Genomic DNA, 19,157 nt, shown 5'->3' with positions numbered 1-19,157 from the left:
TAGGGGAGACCTCATCACCAGAAAGTGTGGGGTGCATTAGTTCTTCTTAATTGCCTGCCTTTACATTTTTCCTAGAAACCCAGGGAACTGATATTCTGAATGTTAAAGCCATGAATGCCAATAATCTACTGTAATATGAAAGCAGAGATGATGCTTAGATTAAAAAATAATTAGACAGTGCTTGCTTTGAGTTTTTTGTTTGTTTTGTTTTCAAGAGATAGGGTCTTGCTGTGTTGCCCAGGTCATCATCGCTCACTGCAGCTTCAAACTCTCCTGGGCTCAAGTGACCCTCCCGCCTCAGCCTCCTGAAATGCTTTGTTTCTCTCCAGAGTGCTTTCATGTACAATCACAATGGAGCTTTTCAACTATCCTGTGTCTCATATTCTTTTAAAGTTAAACTTATATTATTAATTCACATATTTATTGAGTACTTCCTATTGTAATGTGTGTAATTAGCTGTGAATGAGTAGGCAACAACAAAATCTTTGTGTCAAATTCCCCTGAAATCAAAGGAAAAAAAAAAACAACTCATCTAAGGGTTTACCTCAGCATACCATATGGGCTTGTAGTTCTGACTCTCTGCTTAAACTTAATTTCTCATGGAAAAGTTTGCTCCCACCAAAAGCTCCACGCAGTAATTATTTACAAACTTGACAACCTCTTGTTGACTCTGTAGCACAAACACCAACAATAGAAAAGAGACTACTTCCATTTCCTCAATTTATTAAACTAAAAATATTGGTGGTTGAAACAACATAACATTCTATGATCTGATAAGGGTGTAATTCTGAAAGCCAGATTATGTCCCTTAGGTTAAATAATGAAGTAATGACATTTATTTTTTTTGAGCTATTTCCTGAAAACAGAAATCACCTTGGGACAGCAACATAAATGAAAGTTAAAAAAAAAAAACCCAAAACCAAAAAAACTGCTTTCCGTGCTGATAATACTCCTGCAAACATGTTGAGCATTCCTAAAACTCACCAGACTTTCTGGAAGACATGTGGCAAGCACCAATCCCACAAAGTGACACAAGAAAAGCAATTTGCAAAGATTCTCTGTATGCCCAGGGAAAGTGACAGTATGACAGGCAGCAGAGTGGCTATGGTGGGCAGACTAAGCCAATTTTCTGGCAAAAGGCTAAAACTACAAAAGACGATTGTGCTGAGGCTTGAGTGCATTAAGCCCAACTGCAGATCTAAGAGAACGCTTGCTGTTAAGACATACGAGCACTGGGGACCCGGAGGAGATGAGAAGAGAAGGGGCCAAATGATCCAGTTCCAAGCTTCATCTTTTGTTATGAAGACAATAAAATCTTGAGGTTATTCACTTCATTTAGTTGCAGTTGGTCTTTTGGGAGGGAATAAACTAGAGCCATCAAGAAAATTCCCATTGTGGGGGGGAAAAAAAACCCATAATAACAGAAAAATATATATCTTAAAATTTTGCTCTATCATCACATTAGTACATACTTGGTTGGCTCTTAAACTGTTTAATTCAGTAACGATGTGAGAAAGCACATTTATACCAGAATTTAGGTCTGTCTCTCCTTATGGTGCAATAAGATTCAATGCTAGATTTCTTTTTTTGCTGGAATTTCAATTTCTTAGAATATCTTTGAAGTTATAATGCATTTGATATGTTAAAAAGATGGTTTACCAAAATTCTTCTTTAAAAAACAGTAAAATTACTTTTCACTAACCCTAAAGATCAATGTTTTTTAGCAAGGCAAATTACTTTTTATATAAAAAAACATGATTTGGAATAAAAATAAGACAATGAACCATAAGTTTTCTAGGAACTATTGTATTATTTTTTCCTAAAACTTTGCATTTTCTGGTTTCTTTAAGCAAATTCAATCTCTGAAACTAGACTCTGCCGACCAGTGACCTAATCAACAATACGGTGACTTAGTATGGGTTTCAGGAAGGAGTAGGAGGCAAGAGAGAAAGTTGCATGTTGTGGGTCCTTCCGCCATGCATATGTAATCAATCAGAAAAAGTAACCTAGGAAAAGCTAGAGACAAAAAGGAATGACATGCCTGATCCATATTACGTTCTTGATTAATACTGAATAAAAAATAAAAGGTGATGTGAAGAAGTTGTCAGAGATCTCTAGAGGAGGTGCTTTGCTTTCGTTCTGCTATTAGTTGGTGAAAGCGTTTCAGGAAGCCCTCTGCATTAGTTGGCGTTTGCTAGGAATGGAGGGGGGATGGGAAGGAGGGGGACCCTGATTCCAGCTCAGCCCCCTTGAGTATAGCAGGAGGAGGTCACGTACCTTCCTTCTGTTCCCAGCGTTCCCAGGGTGCTACCACCAGATGTGTTTATTTTAGATGCAATAGAGTTTATAGGCAATTCTCAAGGAGCACAGCACATCTCTAACATTTCACCGCTGTCTGGAGTCACTGATGAGGCGATGCTCTCTTCTTTCCCCACAGGATACCTGTACTTAGCCATCGAGTATGCGCCCCACGGAAACCTCCTGGACTTCCTGCGCAAAAGCCGTGTGTTGGAGACTGACCCTGCGTTCGCCATCGCCAACAGCACCGCCTCCACGCTGTCCTCCCAGCAGCTCCTCCACTTCGCTGCAGATGTGGCCCGGGGCATGGACTACTTGAGCCAGAAACAGGTGTGCTCTGAGGATCTCACTTTGCACATCTCTCCTCTGGAGTTCTCTCTCTCAAGTCAGGGTTTGGATATGTTTGCATGGTTTGTCAAGCTCTAGTCTTTAATTCCTTCTTACAGTCTTTCTCATTTTAATCTTTGTTAATATTCCATCTATTTATGTAGAAATTAATGCCTAACACTAACATATTTATCTAGCAAATTTCATAGTACGTATTTGGTGAGGTGCCATAACCGTAGTTTGGTTTGCTTCCAAATAATGCACAATAGCAGAGGCGTTACATTGCAACCAGATTTAATGACCTGTAGTTTTTTTCCTCCCCCCCCCACTGAAATGCTTCTTCCAGGAGGTGGTGGGGGTCATTTGGCAGAACCCACCAACCGAGAATTTTGGAGAGGAACTTTAAGGGAACTGGATTCTGTTACTTTTTAAAACCCCTTTTCTGGCTGTGCATGATGGCTGATGCCTGTAATCCTAGAACTTTGGGAGTAAAGGCGGGAGGATCACTTGAGCTCAGGAGTTCAAGACCAGCCTGAGCAAGAGCGAGACCCCGTCTCTACTAAAAAGAGAAAAAATTAGCTGGGTGTGGTGGTGCGCACCTGTAGTCTCAGCTACTCGGGAGGCTGAGGCAGGGGGATCGTTTGAGCCCAGGAGTTCAAGGTTGCCGTGAGCTAGGCTGATGCCACGGCACTCTAGGCTGGGTGACAGAGATGAGACTCTGTCTCAAAAAAAAAAAAAAAAAAGTCTTTTTCCTATTAGCGTTTTTTCTCTATTATCCAAAGTTTTTGCCCCTGGGGTTTTGCGCTAACAAAATGAAGTGAAAAAGCAAAGATTATGCTGAAAATACATGATGTTTTTTAAAATTTCAGTTTATCCACAGGGATCTGGCTGCCAGGAACATTTTAGTTGGTGAAAACTATGTAGCCAAAATAGCAGATTTTGGATTGTCCCGAGGTCAAGAAGTATATGTGAAAAAGACAATGGTAAGTACAGAACCATGGACACCGATAACAACCTTTCAAAGGTATTCCTCCCAATCCAAGTGTCGCTTCTCTTAGAACATCATTGCTCTGTGGAGTTAAGGCAACCGACCGTATCCCAGCAGATGTTGCCTGGCCCAGTAAGCACCTTTTCTAAATGTTGGTTCCTAAAATGATTGGAGAGTCCACATTACCAGTGAAGAAGGCATCGTCACATGTGGCCAAGTAATCGAACATTTGAGCCCAGTGGTGCAGGGTCTCGGGCCCGTATACAGTTCTGACCCCTGGGTGTCTCACTCAGAAACCTCTGAGGAGCTCCCACAGTCCCCGTTCATGCACAGCAGACATAGCAAGGGAAAAAAAAGATATTAATACATTGACTGCCACATCAGAAAAAAATTTTTTCCCTGGGGCCACAGTGTTGTATTAAAACAAAATGATCCTTTTTAATGTGTTATTTATCATTGTTTTCTGTGCTTGAGATACATACAATGCAAGCCACATTTTTAGGATTAAATTGTCAATATTTATTGTAACAATAAGAACATCAACAAGGAAGATTTTCATGAACCAACTGCAGGGTTTTGCCTCATGTGGCTCAAAAGTAGCCTGAGTTAAATACAACTCATATGGCAGCCAATGTGTTAATATACTTTCCAAAAATCAAGGAAATAAATTAATGGGTTCCTAAATTACAAGGTGTCTCTGCAGAGAAATTCATGACTTCTACAGGCCCACATAAGATTTCCCTCTTCACTAAAAGTTCAACATTTACTCTTCAATCCCAAATCAGATATACTTTCACCCAATGGTACCCACTCCCCTAAACAGTAATAAATATTTTATCTTCACAAATACAAGGGTCACAGGAGAACCAAATCCTATAGTCTTAGAGGAAGAGAGATACGGAACTCATTCTGCTTTTGGTATCCACTCTGGAACTATAAAGTCCTGGGAATGCCACGTCCCTGGACATTAGTGCTGTGCTGACAACATGCCCACCCCGTTTTCCTTGGGTGGGCAGAGTGTAGGGCCTTGGGGTGACAAACCTTATAGTCTCTACGTGTGTCAGGCGGGCTGCTCTGGTGAGTTAGCTCCCCCCGTGTTGGGTCTGATGACCATCACTTGGGCTCAGCTGTCTTGGGACTGCCCCAGTTGTCAGACAGAAGGTCTTTTTGTTTTTGTGGGTGCTCCAAATCGCTTCTTAGCAAGGCTTAGGTTCCTGCACTTATCCTCAAATCCAGGCTTCCTTTCTTTTCATCATACTTATTTTAGTTACTGACAAGATAAAACAGAAACAATACTCAAGAACATTTTGAAAAGGAAATCACCCATAATTCACCACCTTGGCACTTTTATTTTTTTCATTTGTGGCTCATTGGCTTCCACAGCACATATTTTTCACATGGTTACAATCACGGTGAACATAACCATTCCGGATCTTGGCACTCTTTTTTGGTGAGGGTTTGAAGTGGGGCCCGTTGGCTCTCAGACAGCCCCACACAGCCTGGATATTTACCAATACCAGCTTTTGGGAGCCCTGTGTACCCCCCTGCGGGCTGGCTTCCAGGCCCATGCTGGTTTCCCCGAGCCTGCCAGGTGCTGGCCCAGGCAAGGCAGATGTTTCTCGGCGGCAGCTGGGCTTGTCCTCTCAGAAGCAGAGCCCATCACTCACCAGCCGCTCCGGCTCTGCTGGCTCCTCCCTGGCCACCCACGTCCTCATTTCTCCTTTCCAGAATCTGTTTTCTTGCTTCACTCCGGCATTTGGGGGATATGGTACCCCAGACGAGGAGGTGGAGGGGCTAACACAGGTTAGCCCACGACCTCCCCATTTTATGCGGGTGCTCTCCTCAGATCCCCAAGGCTCATGCTGGTTTGCTTGGTGTTCCATAAGCAGCAGAGATTTCTGTAGTATTGGGAGTTTAGGAGAGATACTTACAGGGGCAGAGCACTGATCAGGGCTCCACTCTTACAATAGAGTATATAGGGTAAAGTGTTCATTAGCAGCATGGGGCTGGCGGGGAAAAGGGAAAAAAGGAGAAGGGTTTGGAGAGGAGCAAGCTCCTTGCAGGAAGGGTGCAGTGCAGCGAGGCACCACTAGAGGGCAGAGTGGCCACTCTCTCTAGCAGCCTATTTTTAAGTCAGAGGTTTTCAACTTGTACCTCACAGAATGCAGATACTGAATCTTGCCTAGATTCAATTAGTCTAGGGTGGGGTTCCTGCATTAGATGTGTTTTTTAAGTGCCCCCGAAGTGATTCTAATACAGGAAGTGTTGCTGCAAACTAACGTACTAAGTGATTTGGGGTTTTACTGTCATCGATTAATATATCCATTCTCATCATCCTTGTATTGATTATCACAATGTTTCATGCATGTGCTAGGTTTTGGGGTAACATTAGTCAGACACAGCCTCCACCTTCAAAGAGCTCACAGACACAATTACTGACTGTGACAGCTGGTAAGCACTAAGGGCAAGGAAAGCATAAGCATCATGGGAGCACAGAGAAGGTGCACTGAACCAAGCCAGAAGGCAGTCAGGGAAAGCTTCCTGGAGGAGGTCAACTCCTGAGCTCACAGTAGATGTTAGATAGATACTGGAGGTGTGAAAATGAGTTGACTGTAAAAGCGTAGAGGAAAAGGAATGCATGAAACCTTTGGAGAATCTTTAAGTCAGTATGGCTGGAGTGTAATGCAGAGAAGAGGGAGCTAAAATTCAAGGTTAGAGGAAGAAGCAGGGATAAAGACTTGAAGGGCTTTGAGTTCCAGCTAAGGATTTTGGGACTCAGCTAAGGATTTGAGATCTTGGGACAATAGGGACATTAAAGGATTTTCACGAAAGGAACTATGTGGGAAGATTTGCCATTTTGAGTGATTTTGCCCTGACTGTTGTGAGAACAGACCATTAGGAGTGAGATCAGTTAGAGATCAGGACAGAGGCTAATGTCATCGAGCAGGGGCCTGAATTGGGCCACATTCCAATTCACAGGAAACTGCTGGACCCCTTGAGGTAAGTAGGACTTACACTATTTGCATGTCTTTACATTTGAAAACACACTTGTAGCTGGGACACATACAAAGCAACGATTCCTGAGTCCACCCTACCTCATGTCTGCGGAATTCCAGCTAGGGTTCCCTGGGGCCTTTGAGAGAGACCATAAATAGTCCCTGCTCTGCCTAAGTGCTTCTTCCTTTGTTCTCTCCAGGGCAGGCTCCCAGTGCGCTGGATGGCAATCGAGTCACTCAATTACAGCGTGTACACAACCAACAGTGATGTGTGAGTAAGCTGCTTATTGCTGAGGGACTTTTTCCCCCAGAAAAATTATACATTTGACAGTTTTTAAAAAAGAATAAGCTGTACCTCTGTGGAATAAAGCTAACCAATAAGCGCAGGAAATAAATTCATAGAGTAAATGAAGCCACAGAATAGATAGTTTCCAGAGGGTAAAAATCACTGGTGGCAGGTTCTGAGTTTCCCTCTGCATGTGGAAGAGAGGCTTCACATTGAGAATGCTTGGCCTCAGGAGGAAGAAGGGGCATGCTGGCCTTCCCGGGGCTCCGCTCCAGACCCAGATCAGAGGAAGCAGCCCCGAATAGCTGCCAGGGGTCAGAGGTGGCAGGGACAAAAGTAAGGTCTGATAGTGGGGGCCATCTCTGCATGCAGCCTGCAGCGACAAGTCATAGGCTGGTGGGGGAAGGAAGGGTCTGAGAGGCCATCTTGCCTTGTACCCTGTTTCCAGGAGGAAAAACTGAGGCCCAGCGCATAGTGGTGATTTGTCCGAGGGGTTTTGCTTATGCCTGGGGGTGAGGAGGGTGCTGGCAGTTGCTGTTTCCTCACTGCAGGATGCCTTTTCGATGTTACTCTGAATAACATTTGAGGCAGGAATTGGTGTCCCCCCTTTTGGAAGAGTACACTGAGAGGTTGTAAATGGTTCACTAACTTCTCTCAGGTCACACGAGTACTATGTGGCAGTGCCAGTATTTAACTCAGATCTGTTTGGCTTAGAATTGCACTGGTTTTCCACAGCAGCTCCTTGCTAGCTCTACTTCAGTGATTTGGGGGCTCTGGCAAAGTGAACACTGTTTATCGTAAACTTCACATTTGGCTAAGAGGAGAGGAGCCCACACTGTGTGCAAGGCCTTATTCTAGGAAGCGGACGTTTAACATTTCCTTTTCTCAGAAAGGGATGGTCACCCTGGCTTTTGGGGCAAAAAAATTGAGTGGTCAACCTGTTTGCTGATTATTGGTTTCCCGTTTGTCCCTCCTGCAGGTGGTCCTACGGTGTGTTACTATGGGAGATTGTTAGCTTAGGTGAGTATCTATGTTTATCTACCAGGTGAGACTCCAGGCAAAGGGAGTGGCCCTTCGTATGTGGTGCTGCTGCTGTGACTTGAAAACAGAAACAGGTCGACACATGAGTATTCATTTCCATATTTTTCTTTTTGAAAGTTCTATACCTAATGTCATACTAATACTAATGACCTAGTGGCCAAGAACTTCATTATAGGTTAATTGTCTCCACTTGTACAAAGATGTCATAGAGCTGCAACAAGTTTACTTCTATAACTTTAAGATAGACTATTATGCAACCATTACAAGTCACATTTTTGAAGGCCATTTAATAGCATGTGAAAATCCGCATGCCAAAAGATGTAACAATTTAACATACTTTATGGCCCCAGTTTTATACATATATTTTAAAAATTGGAAGGTACTACACAGAAAGGTAATAAAATCTATTGTTTTCTCATCATGCATTTTTTTGTATTCTAGGTTTTCCACAATAAACATGTATTGTTTTATTGGTAACTATTATCAATAAAGTGGGAATTGCATAGCATAATTACACTTCCAATTAGAAAAAAGGTAAATCTCATTGGTATAAGAAACATGCTGTGTGTAGGCAGACCTAGGACAGAGTAATAGCACTGTAAGTGAAGAAGCCTGTAGCAGACCTTTCCACTGAAGGAATGATCACACTTTATGTGTGGTCTGTAGTGCAAGTCCAGCTTTGACATGCAGTAGGTTTGCAAAGGGAGGCTTATGCTCCCTTGCCATGCCCCAATTCCTCCTGGCCTCTTGACTTTAGAGCCCCTGGGCAGGAGGCATTTCCTTCAGTGCCAGAGAGAACTGAGAGTGGCACTGTTTCCTGTCTTCCAGGAGGCACCCCCTACTGTGGGATGACCTGTGCAGAGCTCTATGAGAAGCTGCCGCAGGGTTACAGACTGGAGAAGCCCCTGAACTGTGATGACGAAGTGTAAGTCAAGCCTCACCTTGGGGTCATTTTATCTTATCCTTCCCCCCTGTGTGTTTCTTGGACAGGCTCACTCTAAGAAGTCACCTGATACATACATAACACATGCATACACTGATCCCAAATAGCTGAAAAAATGGGGGTGGGGTCCTAAAACTAAGACAGCTACGTAATGGACAAGGAGTAGAAATCTAGGAGGGGCAAGATGGTGGACTAGAGGAAGCCTGTGCATGCTGCTCTCAGGGAGAGTTGCAGGTAGATGCCTACTGCAGATGGTTTTCTTGGAAAGAGCATTGTGAAACCCCAGAGATCTGACGGGACATTCTGGGTGAAGAAGAAGGTGATTCATTTAGCGAGATCAGAGGTACCTGGTGGGGGGAGAGGCCTCCACAGGTGAGGAAGGAAAAGAGGAGAGAACCCTGGGGCTCCATGCTCACCCCGTGGACACTGTGGCCTGAGTTGTGAGGGGACCCCCAGTGCCACCACCGACCTCAGGTTTGATCAGGGAGCTGCTTGGAGTCTGTGCACCGACACTGCACCAGAATGAAGGTGCAGCAGGCATCTGGCGGCTACTGATCTCAGGTTTTTGCAACTGATGCCATTCTGAGCTTGCAGGTACAGGGCTCAAGGTCTGCATGGGGATCATCAGCACGGTGTGGGCAGAGTGGGTGCTCTTCTGTGCTATGCCCTGGGACTAGGAGATTTGAGCAGAACAGGTGCCTCAGATGCCACCTCAGAAGCCTTGTGGCAACTGCCTCCGTGGGACCTGTGCTGGGGGAGAACGCTGGCCAACAGCCCCATATTCCGCTGCTACCTATTCCACGTAGCTCCACCTGGGAAGCTCCAGCACTGCCCCCTGGGCCTGGAGATTCTACCCCTACTGCTGCTGGGCCTGCGGAACTGCTCTACAGTCTAATGCTCTGCCAGGGACTTTCCAGCCTCAAGCTGCTATTGCACCTGAATCCAATACGAATGGACACTCACGACCCCTGCCAAGATGTCCTCACCCAACTTACACTGTCACCCCTGGGGGGAGATCTTGGGCAGAGCCATCCCCTCCAATGCCAGCCTCCATAGAAAGGGTCTCACCCAGTGCCCCACTTGAGCTTCTAATAATGGTCTGGGGAACAGTCAACCACTCTGCACAAAGAACAGCTGCATTTGAGGCTCTCAGTGCACCCGCTCCTCCCCTGCTGGGGTCAGTCTTCTCCAGCAGGATACAAAAGTGCCATGTAGGTACCTCCCCTTCTTCTCAGTAGGAGAGTTCCCAGCAAAAGAGAAGAGGTGCCCTGCAAACCTATCAGCTCTGAGCTGAGAGAAGAGGATATATATGAAAAGAAACCAGCAAATGAACTCTGGCAACATGAAAAAAACCAAATAGTTTGATACCCCCCAAGGGGGTCACAATATATCTACAGCAATGGACACCAACCAAAAAGAAATTATCCAAAAAGAAGCTATCAAAAATGGAATTCAGAATATGGATGGCAAATAAGATAAACGGAATTGAAGAGAAAGTTGAAAACCAACACAAAGAAGCCCCCCAAAATTTCAGGAAATTAATGAAAAAAAAGTTGCTAAAGAGCTGACAACATAAGAAAGGATATAATAGAACTTAAAGAAATGAGTCACTTAGGGAATTTCAAAATACAGCATAAAGCTTCAACAACAAGCTAAACCAAGCAGAAAGAAAAATCTGAGAGCTTGATGACAAAGCTCTTGAGCTACCGCAGTCATTCAAAGATGCAGAAAAGAGAATAAAGAAGACTGAACATGCACTCAGAAGTATGGGACTATGTGAAGCAAACTGATACATGAATTATAGGTATCCCTGAGGGAGAAGAAAGCAAAAATCATTGGAAATCTATTTGAGAGAATTATCAAAGAAAATTTCCCCAGTATTGCTAGAGATTCAGATATTGAGATGGTCATCAAACACCGGGAAGATTCATTGCAAATAGGACATATAGTCAAAATGAAGGAGAAAATTCTACAAGCAGCAAGACAAAGCAACAACTAACCTACAAAGGAAAATGCATCAGGCAAAGAGAAGCCTTCTCAGCAGAGACCTTACAAGCCAGAAAGGATGAGGGCCCCATCTTCAGTCTTCTAACAGAACTGCCAGCTAAGAATCTTGTATGCTGAAAAACCAAGTTTCATAAATGATGGAGAAATAAAGACTTTTCCAGATACTCAGAACTGCATTATACATGGATCAGCACTATAGATATCCACTAGTGTAAAATTACCCAAAAGTGAAAGCTCACAGCTCTTATAAAACAACAGTGCAAGAGGGAAAACAAAACAATATTACCCAACATGAAGAACCATATCAATACTAACATTCAAGGTGAATGGTCTGAATGCCCCACTCAAAAGTCATAGACCAGTTGAATGGATGAAAAAAACACAACCCAAATATCTTGTGTCCCCAAGAAACACATCTAAACTACAAAGGCTCACATAAATTCAAGGTAAAGGGATGGAAAAAATATTCCATACAAACAGAAACCAAAAGAAAGCAGATGTAGCCATATCAGACAAAACAGACTTTAAATCAATAATGGTAAGGAGAACAATTCAACACAACATATTAATAATAATCCTAAATATATAGTACATACGCACCTAATACAGGAGCTCCCAGATTCCCTACTAGATCCAAAGAGATAAAAAGCAGCATTGTAATTGCTGGGGACTTCAACACTCCACTGACAGAGCTGGGCAGAAGATCAAAGCAGAAAATCAATAAAGAAACACTGGGCTGAAATGATACTCTATAACAAATGGACCTAACAGATATTTACAGAACATTCTACCCTAAAACTACTCAATACACATTTTTTTTCATCAGCACATGGGGTATTCTTCAAGACTTATCACATCTTAGGCCACAAAACGTGTCTCAGCAAATTAAAAAAAATCAAAATCATATCATATATCTTCTCAGACCACAGTGGAATAAAACTACAAATCAATTCTAAGAGGAACACTCAAATCTACACAGTCATGAAAATTAAACAACCTACTGCTGAATGATCCTTGGGTCAATGATGAAATTTAAAAATTTCCTGAACTTGATGACAAAAGGGACACAAACTATCAAAATCTATGGGATACCACAAAAGCAGACCAAAGGGGAAAATTCATGCCTTAAATGCCTACATCAAAAAGACAGATCTTAAATTAACCACCTCATGTCACCCTCAAGGAACTTGAAAAGGAAGAGCAAACCAAACCCAAAGCCAGTGGAAAAAATGAAATAACAAAGCTCAGAGCACAACTAAATGAAACGGAAATTAAAAAAAACAAGGATCAACAAAAGAAAAAATTGGTTCTTTGAAAAGATAAAAATCAATAGATTTCTAGCTAGATTAACCAGAAATAGAACAGAAAGGACCCAAATAAGTTCAATCAGAAACAAAAAAGGAGATATTACAAGTGATACCACACAAATACAAAATATTATCTGTGAATACTATAAAAATCTCTATGCACATAAATTAGAAAATGTAGAAGAAATTGATAAATTCCTGAAAAAGACAACCTCCAAAACTCAGTCAAGAAGAAATAGAAATCCTGGACAGACCAATAATGAGCAGCAAGACTGAAGCAGTAATTAAAAAAATCTCCAAACAAAAAAGGCCCTGGACCAGAAGAATTCAGAGCCAAATTCTACCAGACCTACAACTGGTACCTATCCTACAGAAATTATTCCATAACATCAAGAAGGACAGACTCTGCCCTAAGTCATTCTATGAAGCCAGTATCACCTTAATACCCAAACTAGGAAAGGACACAACAAAAAAACTACAGACCAATATCTCTTATGAATATAGATGCTAGAAATCCTTAACAAAATACAAACAAACCAAATTCAACAGTACACAAAAATTCATCATGATCAAATGGGCTTCATCCCAGGGATGCAAGGATGGTTCAACATATGCAAATCAATTAACATGATTCACCACATAAACAGAAGCAAAAACAAAGAACATACGATCATCTCAATTGATGCAGAAAAAGCATTCAACGAAATCTAGCACCCTTTCATGATAAAAACATCCTCAAACTAGGCATAGAAGGAGAATACCTCAAAATTATAAAAGCTGTATATGACAAACTCACAGACAACAACATACTGAATGGAGAAAATTTGAAAGCATTCCCCTAAGAACTGGAACAAAACAAGGGTGCCAACTGTCACCACTTCTATTCAATATAGTATTAGAAGTGCTAGCCAGAATAATCAGGCAAGAGAAAGAAAGAAAGGGTATCCAAACTGGGAAACAGGAGGTCAAACTATCATTTTTCTCTGAATACACAATCTTGTGTCTAGAAAATCTGAAAGACTCTACACCAACAGACTCCTAGAATTGATAAATAAACTCAGCAAAGTCTCACGTTACAAAATCAATGTACCCAAATCAATAGCATCTCTATATACTAATAACAGTTAAGCTGAGAGTCAAATCAAACAATACCATTCATAACAGCTACAAAGAAACTAAAATACTTAGGAATATACTTAACCAAGGAAGTGAAAGATCTCAAAAAGGAGAACAATGAAAAACTAATGAAAGAAATCAGAGATGACACAAATAAATGGAATAACATCACATGCTCATGGACTGATAGAATCAACATTCTTAAAATGTCCATAGCGCCCAAAGTCATTTATAAGGTTAAATGCAATCCCCATCAAAACACCAATGTCATATTTCACAGATCTAGAAAAAATAATTCTACATTTCATTTGGGACCAAAAAAGCCTGAATAGCCAAAGCAATCTTAAGCAAAAAGAACAAATCTGGAAGTATCACATTACTAGATTTTATATTACCAGGTTATAGTAACCAAAACAGCATGGTACTGGTATAAAAGTAAAGACATAGACCAATGTAACAGAATAAAGGACTAAGATATAAAACCATCTACCTACAACCAACTGATATTTAACAAAGTAGACAACAACATACACTGGGGAAAGGAAGCTGTATTCAATAAACAGTCCTGGGAAAACTGAATGGTGACATGCAGAAGAATGAAACAAAACCCCTATCTCTTGCCATATACAACAAATTAAATGTAAGGCATGAAACCATAAAAACTGTAGAAAAAAATGTAGTAAAAACTCTTTTGGACATCAGCCTAGGCAAGAATTTATTACAAAATGCCAAAGGCAAATATAGCAATAACAAAAATAAATAAATAGGGATTGATTAAATTAAAAGCTGTACAACAAAGGAAATAACACAGTAAACAAACAGCAGAGTGTGAGAAAATACTTGCAAACCATAGATCTGATAAAGGGCTGATATCCAGAATATACAAAAAACTCAAATCGGCAAAAAAACCCCAACCCTATTAAAAAGTGGGCAAAAGACATGAACACAAGTTTTTCAAAAGAAGATAGACAAATGGCCTAAAAAAAGTGAAGAAATGTTCAACATCACTTAGAGAAATGCAAATTAAAACCACAATCAGATATCATCTTACCCCTATCACAATGGCCATTATTAAAAAGTCAAAAAACAATAGATGCTAGCATAAATGCAGAGAGAAAGAAACACTTATAGGCTGTTAGAGGGACTGCAAAAATTATTATAACCTTTAGGGGAAACAACAGAGATTCCTCAAAGAAATAAATGCAAACATACCATTTACCCAGCAATCCCACTACTGGGTATCTACCCAAAAGAAAAGAATTCATTTTATCAAAAAGATACCAGCACTCAAATATTTATTGCAGCTCAATTCACAATTGCAAATATGTGGAATCAACCTAAGTGCCCATCAACTCATGAGTAGATTAACAAAATGTGGTATATGTATACAACTGAGTACTACTCAGCCATAAAAAGGAATGAAATAATGTCTGTTCAGCAACTTGGTTGGAACTGGAGACCATTATCCTAAGTGAAGTATCTCAGGGATGGAAAAGCAAACACCACATGTACTCATAATTGGAAACTAATCAATGTGCACACACAGTCAGAGAGAGCTGTAAAGGTCATTGGAAATCAAGAAGGGGGGAAGGGCCAGGCGCAGTGGCTCACGCCTGTAATCCTAGCACTTGGGAAGCCGAGGTGGGTGGATCATTTGAGTTCAGGAGTTCGAGACCAGCCTGAGCAAGAGACCCCGTCTCTACTAAAAATAGAAAGAAATTACCTGGACAACTAAAAATATATATGGAAAAATTTAGCCGGGCATGGTGGCACATGCCTGTAGTCCCAGCTACTTGGGAGGCTGAGGCAGAAAGATCACTTGAGCCCAGGAGTTTGAGGTTGCTGTGAGCTAGACTGATGCCACCGCACTGTAGCCAGGGCAAAAGAGCGAGACTCTGCCTCCAAAAAAAAAAGGTGGGGGGAGGAAGAAAGGGGTAAAAACCTATCTGTTGGCTAAATGAACACTATTCGGGTGATGGGCACACTGAAAGCCCTGACATAAACATTATAAAAGGTAGCCATGTAACAAAAACATTTGTACCTCCTTAATATTTTGAAATAAAAAAAGTCTAGGAAGAATTTAAAGTAATGACTGGTGGGAACATTGAAATGAGGAACGGCAACAAATGCAGGAAAGATCTGAAATAAATTCATGAAATTGTTCATAAACAAATGTAAGAAACTTTGAGACTAACTTTGGGGATAGAGATTTCATAGCTGTTCATTAAGGAAGATGGGTTTTCCTCTATGGAATCTTGCTTCTGCTAAGATTATTTTTCAAGAGTAAGAATTATTTCAAGGGGAACAATGATTAACTGTAGTGATGCCACCATTCCCAGAACTAGCAGAAGTGGAAGCTGCCTAATTGGCATTATTTGGAGAATGCAAGGCTCTAGGTTGAAAAAATAATTTATTGTCCAAATGGGGCCACTTCTAAGAGTGAAAGAGGGTACTATTAATGTTACCAGGCTGGGTGTGGTGTCTCATGCGTGTAATCCCAGCACTTAGAGAGGACAAGGCTGGAGGACTGCCTGAGGTCAGGAGTTTGAGAACAATGTCACTGGAATAAGAGGCATAAACTTAGATCATCTGGGACGAACTAGACATACTTGAACCATCACTGGACAAAGTCCTGAAAATTCTACTTTTGCGATTCATTCCCAAAGGGGTGGGAGGTTTTTCAGTCTTTAAGAAACTTCTGTTAAAGTCTAAGCTGCTCTAGAATTTGTGACATCCTAAGTGGATGATTGACAGCCTTCTGTATACATAAGGTCCCCTGAGGCATTTGCTCAGGGGGAACCCTGAGGCCCTACTCCCAGACATTTATTCTGTAGGTCTAGGGGATGTCCCAGAAATATGCATTTTAATAGCACAAGTAGTTCCAACCACATTTGAGAAAACACTGCCTTAGATCAGTGTTTCCCAAAGTATGTTCACTAGTGTCTTACAAGATATAAATATATAATACAAGGGGAAAGTAGTTCTGCAGTTACCTAAGTTTGAAAGCTTGTGTCAAACCTGGTGTCTTAGTCATTTCAGGCTACTATGACCAAGTACCATAAACTGGATAGCTTATAAACAATAGAAATAGATAATATTTCTCACAGTTCTGAAGGCTGAGAAGTCCAAGATTGAAGCATTGGTAGATTTGGTGGCTGGTGTCTATGAACTGTTTCCTGGTTCACAGATGGCCATATTTTTGCTGTGTCCTCACTTGGCAGAAGCAGCAAAGGAATTCTCTGGGGCTTCTTCTGTAAGGGCATTAATCTTATTCATGAGGACAGAGAATCCCAAATCACCTCCCAAAGGACCCACTTTCAAATACCATCACATTGGGGGTTAGGCTTCCACACATGAATTTTGGGTGGCACAAACATTCAGTTTACAGCAACCGGTTAACCAGGCTTTTTTGTTTTTAATGATGTAACTTCTAAGATTCCAAGAGGGACATGCAATAGGTGGCATCCTACAAATTTATCTGAGCATGGAGCCTTTTCTTTAATGAGACACTAACATTTTAAGAGATGCAGTATTCCAAGGGAAATGCTCCCCTATACACATAATCCAGTTCTTTCTGGATGATCAGAATAGCTGAAACCAAGATCCAGCAGGAACAGGACCCAGGGTAGGCACTAAGTCCGTGGGGAGAAGAAATGGGACTTGCATAGGGAGGTGGGAGGTGGAATAGAAACTTCCTAGGTGCTGTACTTTTATCTTCTGCTGGTTGAGCTTCATGACCCTGCATTAAGTGGCTACATTATCTTCTCTTTTTTCCTGCCCTGGGCCATGCTCAGGATGAAGCACAGTCATAGAGTTAACCCTTTAATGCTTTGTTTTTGAAGGTATGATCTAATGAGACAATGCTGGCGGGAGAAACCTTATGAGAGGCCATCATTTGCCCAAATATTGGTGTCCTTAAACAGAATGTTAGAAGAACGGAAGGTGAGTATGGGCACACATGGGTTCAAAGAGTTCAAAGCAGGAGATCTTTAATTGGAATTCCTGATATGCCCAGTGTGGTTAATAAAAATAATTGGGAAGGGTCAAGAATTCTATAAACATTTTTACAACTTAGTTGCCTATACTGATCTGGGTTTCAAAAGGCAAGTAAATCTAGGTTAAAGAAATAGATTTGGAATGTCATGGAAACCTAAGTGGTAATTCAAGCAGAGATGTGGATGAGATCACACAGGGAGATGTGAAGATGAGACATGGACAGACGAAGGGGCCCTAGAGAACCTGAACATCTCAGGGGGACCCAGTGAGAAATCATGAGGAAGAGAGGCTCAGAGAGACTCAGAGGCTGAGGAAAGGGAGAATGTGGACTCTTACTTGCCAAAGGCAAAGGATGCATTTTAGAAGGAAAATCATCTAATACCACAGAGGGACTGAGGACAGAAAAGTGTCCCCCAAGTACTCAGTGTTTTAGGTGAAATAAACTAATAAAAGCAAGGGTAATGCTGCAACTGCCCCTGGCAGAGGTGGAACCAAGGCAGCCTATGTCTCTGAACCATTCTTGATCTTCCAGACCTACGTGAATACCACGCTTTATGAGAAGTTTACCTACGCAGGAATTGATTGCTCTGCAGAAGAAGCAGCCTAGGACAGAACACCATCATCTAGGTACCCTGTTTCCCCTTCACTGGCATGAGAGACCCTTGATACCTGCAGAGAAAACAAGAAAGCCTCTGCCAAGAGATGTGATACGAACTGTATATATACTGTTGTACATCTGGGACCTTCACCACAAAACCCCCCGTGTGTGGATCTATAGTGTGCTCTGACTCTACTAGGACTGTATATACTGTTTTGAGTAAGAATGTGCTGCAATAAGAATGCCTGTTTGTGGTTTCATATGCAATAATATATTTTTGTAAAATGTGGACGTCATAGGAAGGTATGAGAATACAATTACTGTAATGCATAACTCGTTATTGTCCTAGATATTTTTTATATTTACCTTTATATTGAATGCTATAAAATGCTTTTCTGTGTAAAAGAAAAATATTGTTAATAAACCTAACAATGACCCCGATAGCACAGGTTAAGAAAAGTGAGGGGAATGTATGCATTCTAACAGGACACAGGTTAATATTTAAGAGATTGAAAAATCCAAGTGATATGAGATTCCTCTATCTCTGTGTTCTCCCTCACCTGTAGAAGCCAGTCCAATTTCATACAGTCATGTGACAACTTTGTCTTGTGTTTCCACAGCCTACAAGTCGGTCCAGAATGCTAACATCTAGAAATAGACATAAATCTCATTTCTTAGAAGTTTAAGAGCCTTTAGAGAAGTATAAATAAGTTTAATAGATAAAATAATGGGATTTACTTTTAGTTTCTCTGGTAATATTGACTTGCATATTTTAAGAAATATTAAAAATAGCCTGGGTGATATTTGGGAGACATGTGACATTTATATTGAATTAACATCCCTACATGTGTTGTACATTGTAAAAAGTTTTAGTTTTGACTAGTTGTGAGTTTACCATGTATACTGTAGGCACACGTTGCACTGAGATATTATAAATGAATAAATGTCTTGCCTACCCATATTTCATCAAGAAGTGTGTCTCATAGGTATTGCCAAATGTTTTTATTATGTTTTAGAGAAAAATGCCTTAAATTATACACCCCTAACTTGTTAGTAATAACCACGTAGAGCAGCTGGGGAGTATACTCCACCAGACACAGGAGTGCACAGATTGGGAAGATCAGTCCCTTTTCTCATGTCAAGGCAGTATACCTCTAGTGGTGTTCCAGTGTGAACCAATGGCTTAGAATTAGAATTCCTTTTAATTATGTTACAATGTTAAATATAACAAGTCCTCATTTAATGTTGGTAAGT

At 41.3% G+C, this 19,157-nt stretch overlaps 1 protein-coding gene and 1 pseudogene across 1 annotated transcript in view; both read left to right on the top strand.

Annotated features, from left to right (window-relative positions):
* Positions 1–18,864, top strand: part of TEK (TEK receptor tyrosine kinase) — a 104,097-nt gene extending 85,233 nt beyond the window's left edge. The window contains exons 17-23 of the mRNA XM_045562255.1: positions 2,438–2,628; positions 3,495–3,608; positions 6,810–6,880; positions 7,875–7,915; positions 8,765–8,861; positions 17,152–17,251; positions 17,838–18,864. Coding sequence (XP_045418211.1) covers positions 2,438–2,628; positions 3,495–3,608; positions 6,810–6,880; positions 7,875–7,915; positions 8,765–8,861; positions 17,152–17,251; positions 17,838–17,912 — 689 coding nt within the window. The 3' untranslated portion in view covers positions 17,913–18,864. The remainder of the gene's footprint in view (positions 1–2,437; positions 2,629–3,494; positions 3,609–6,809; positions 6,881–7,874; positions 7,916–8,764; positions 8,862–17,151; positions 17,252–17,837) is intronic.
* Positions 910–1,320, top strand: LOC123646327 (annotated as a pseudogene).
* Positions 18,865–19,157: the final 293 nt, after the last annotated feature.

This window comes from Lemur catta, chromosome 10, assembly GCF_020740605.2.
Source record: "Lemur catta isolate mLemCat1 chromosome 10, mLemCat1.pri, whole genome shotgun sequence".
In the NCBI taxonomy this organism is placed as follows: Eukaryota; Metazoa; Chordata; class Mammalia; order Primates; family Lemuridae; genus Lemur; species Lemur catta.
The sequence above is the reverse complement of the archived record's forward strand: the minus strand, read 5'-3'. Positions and strand labels throughout refer to the sequence as shown.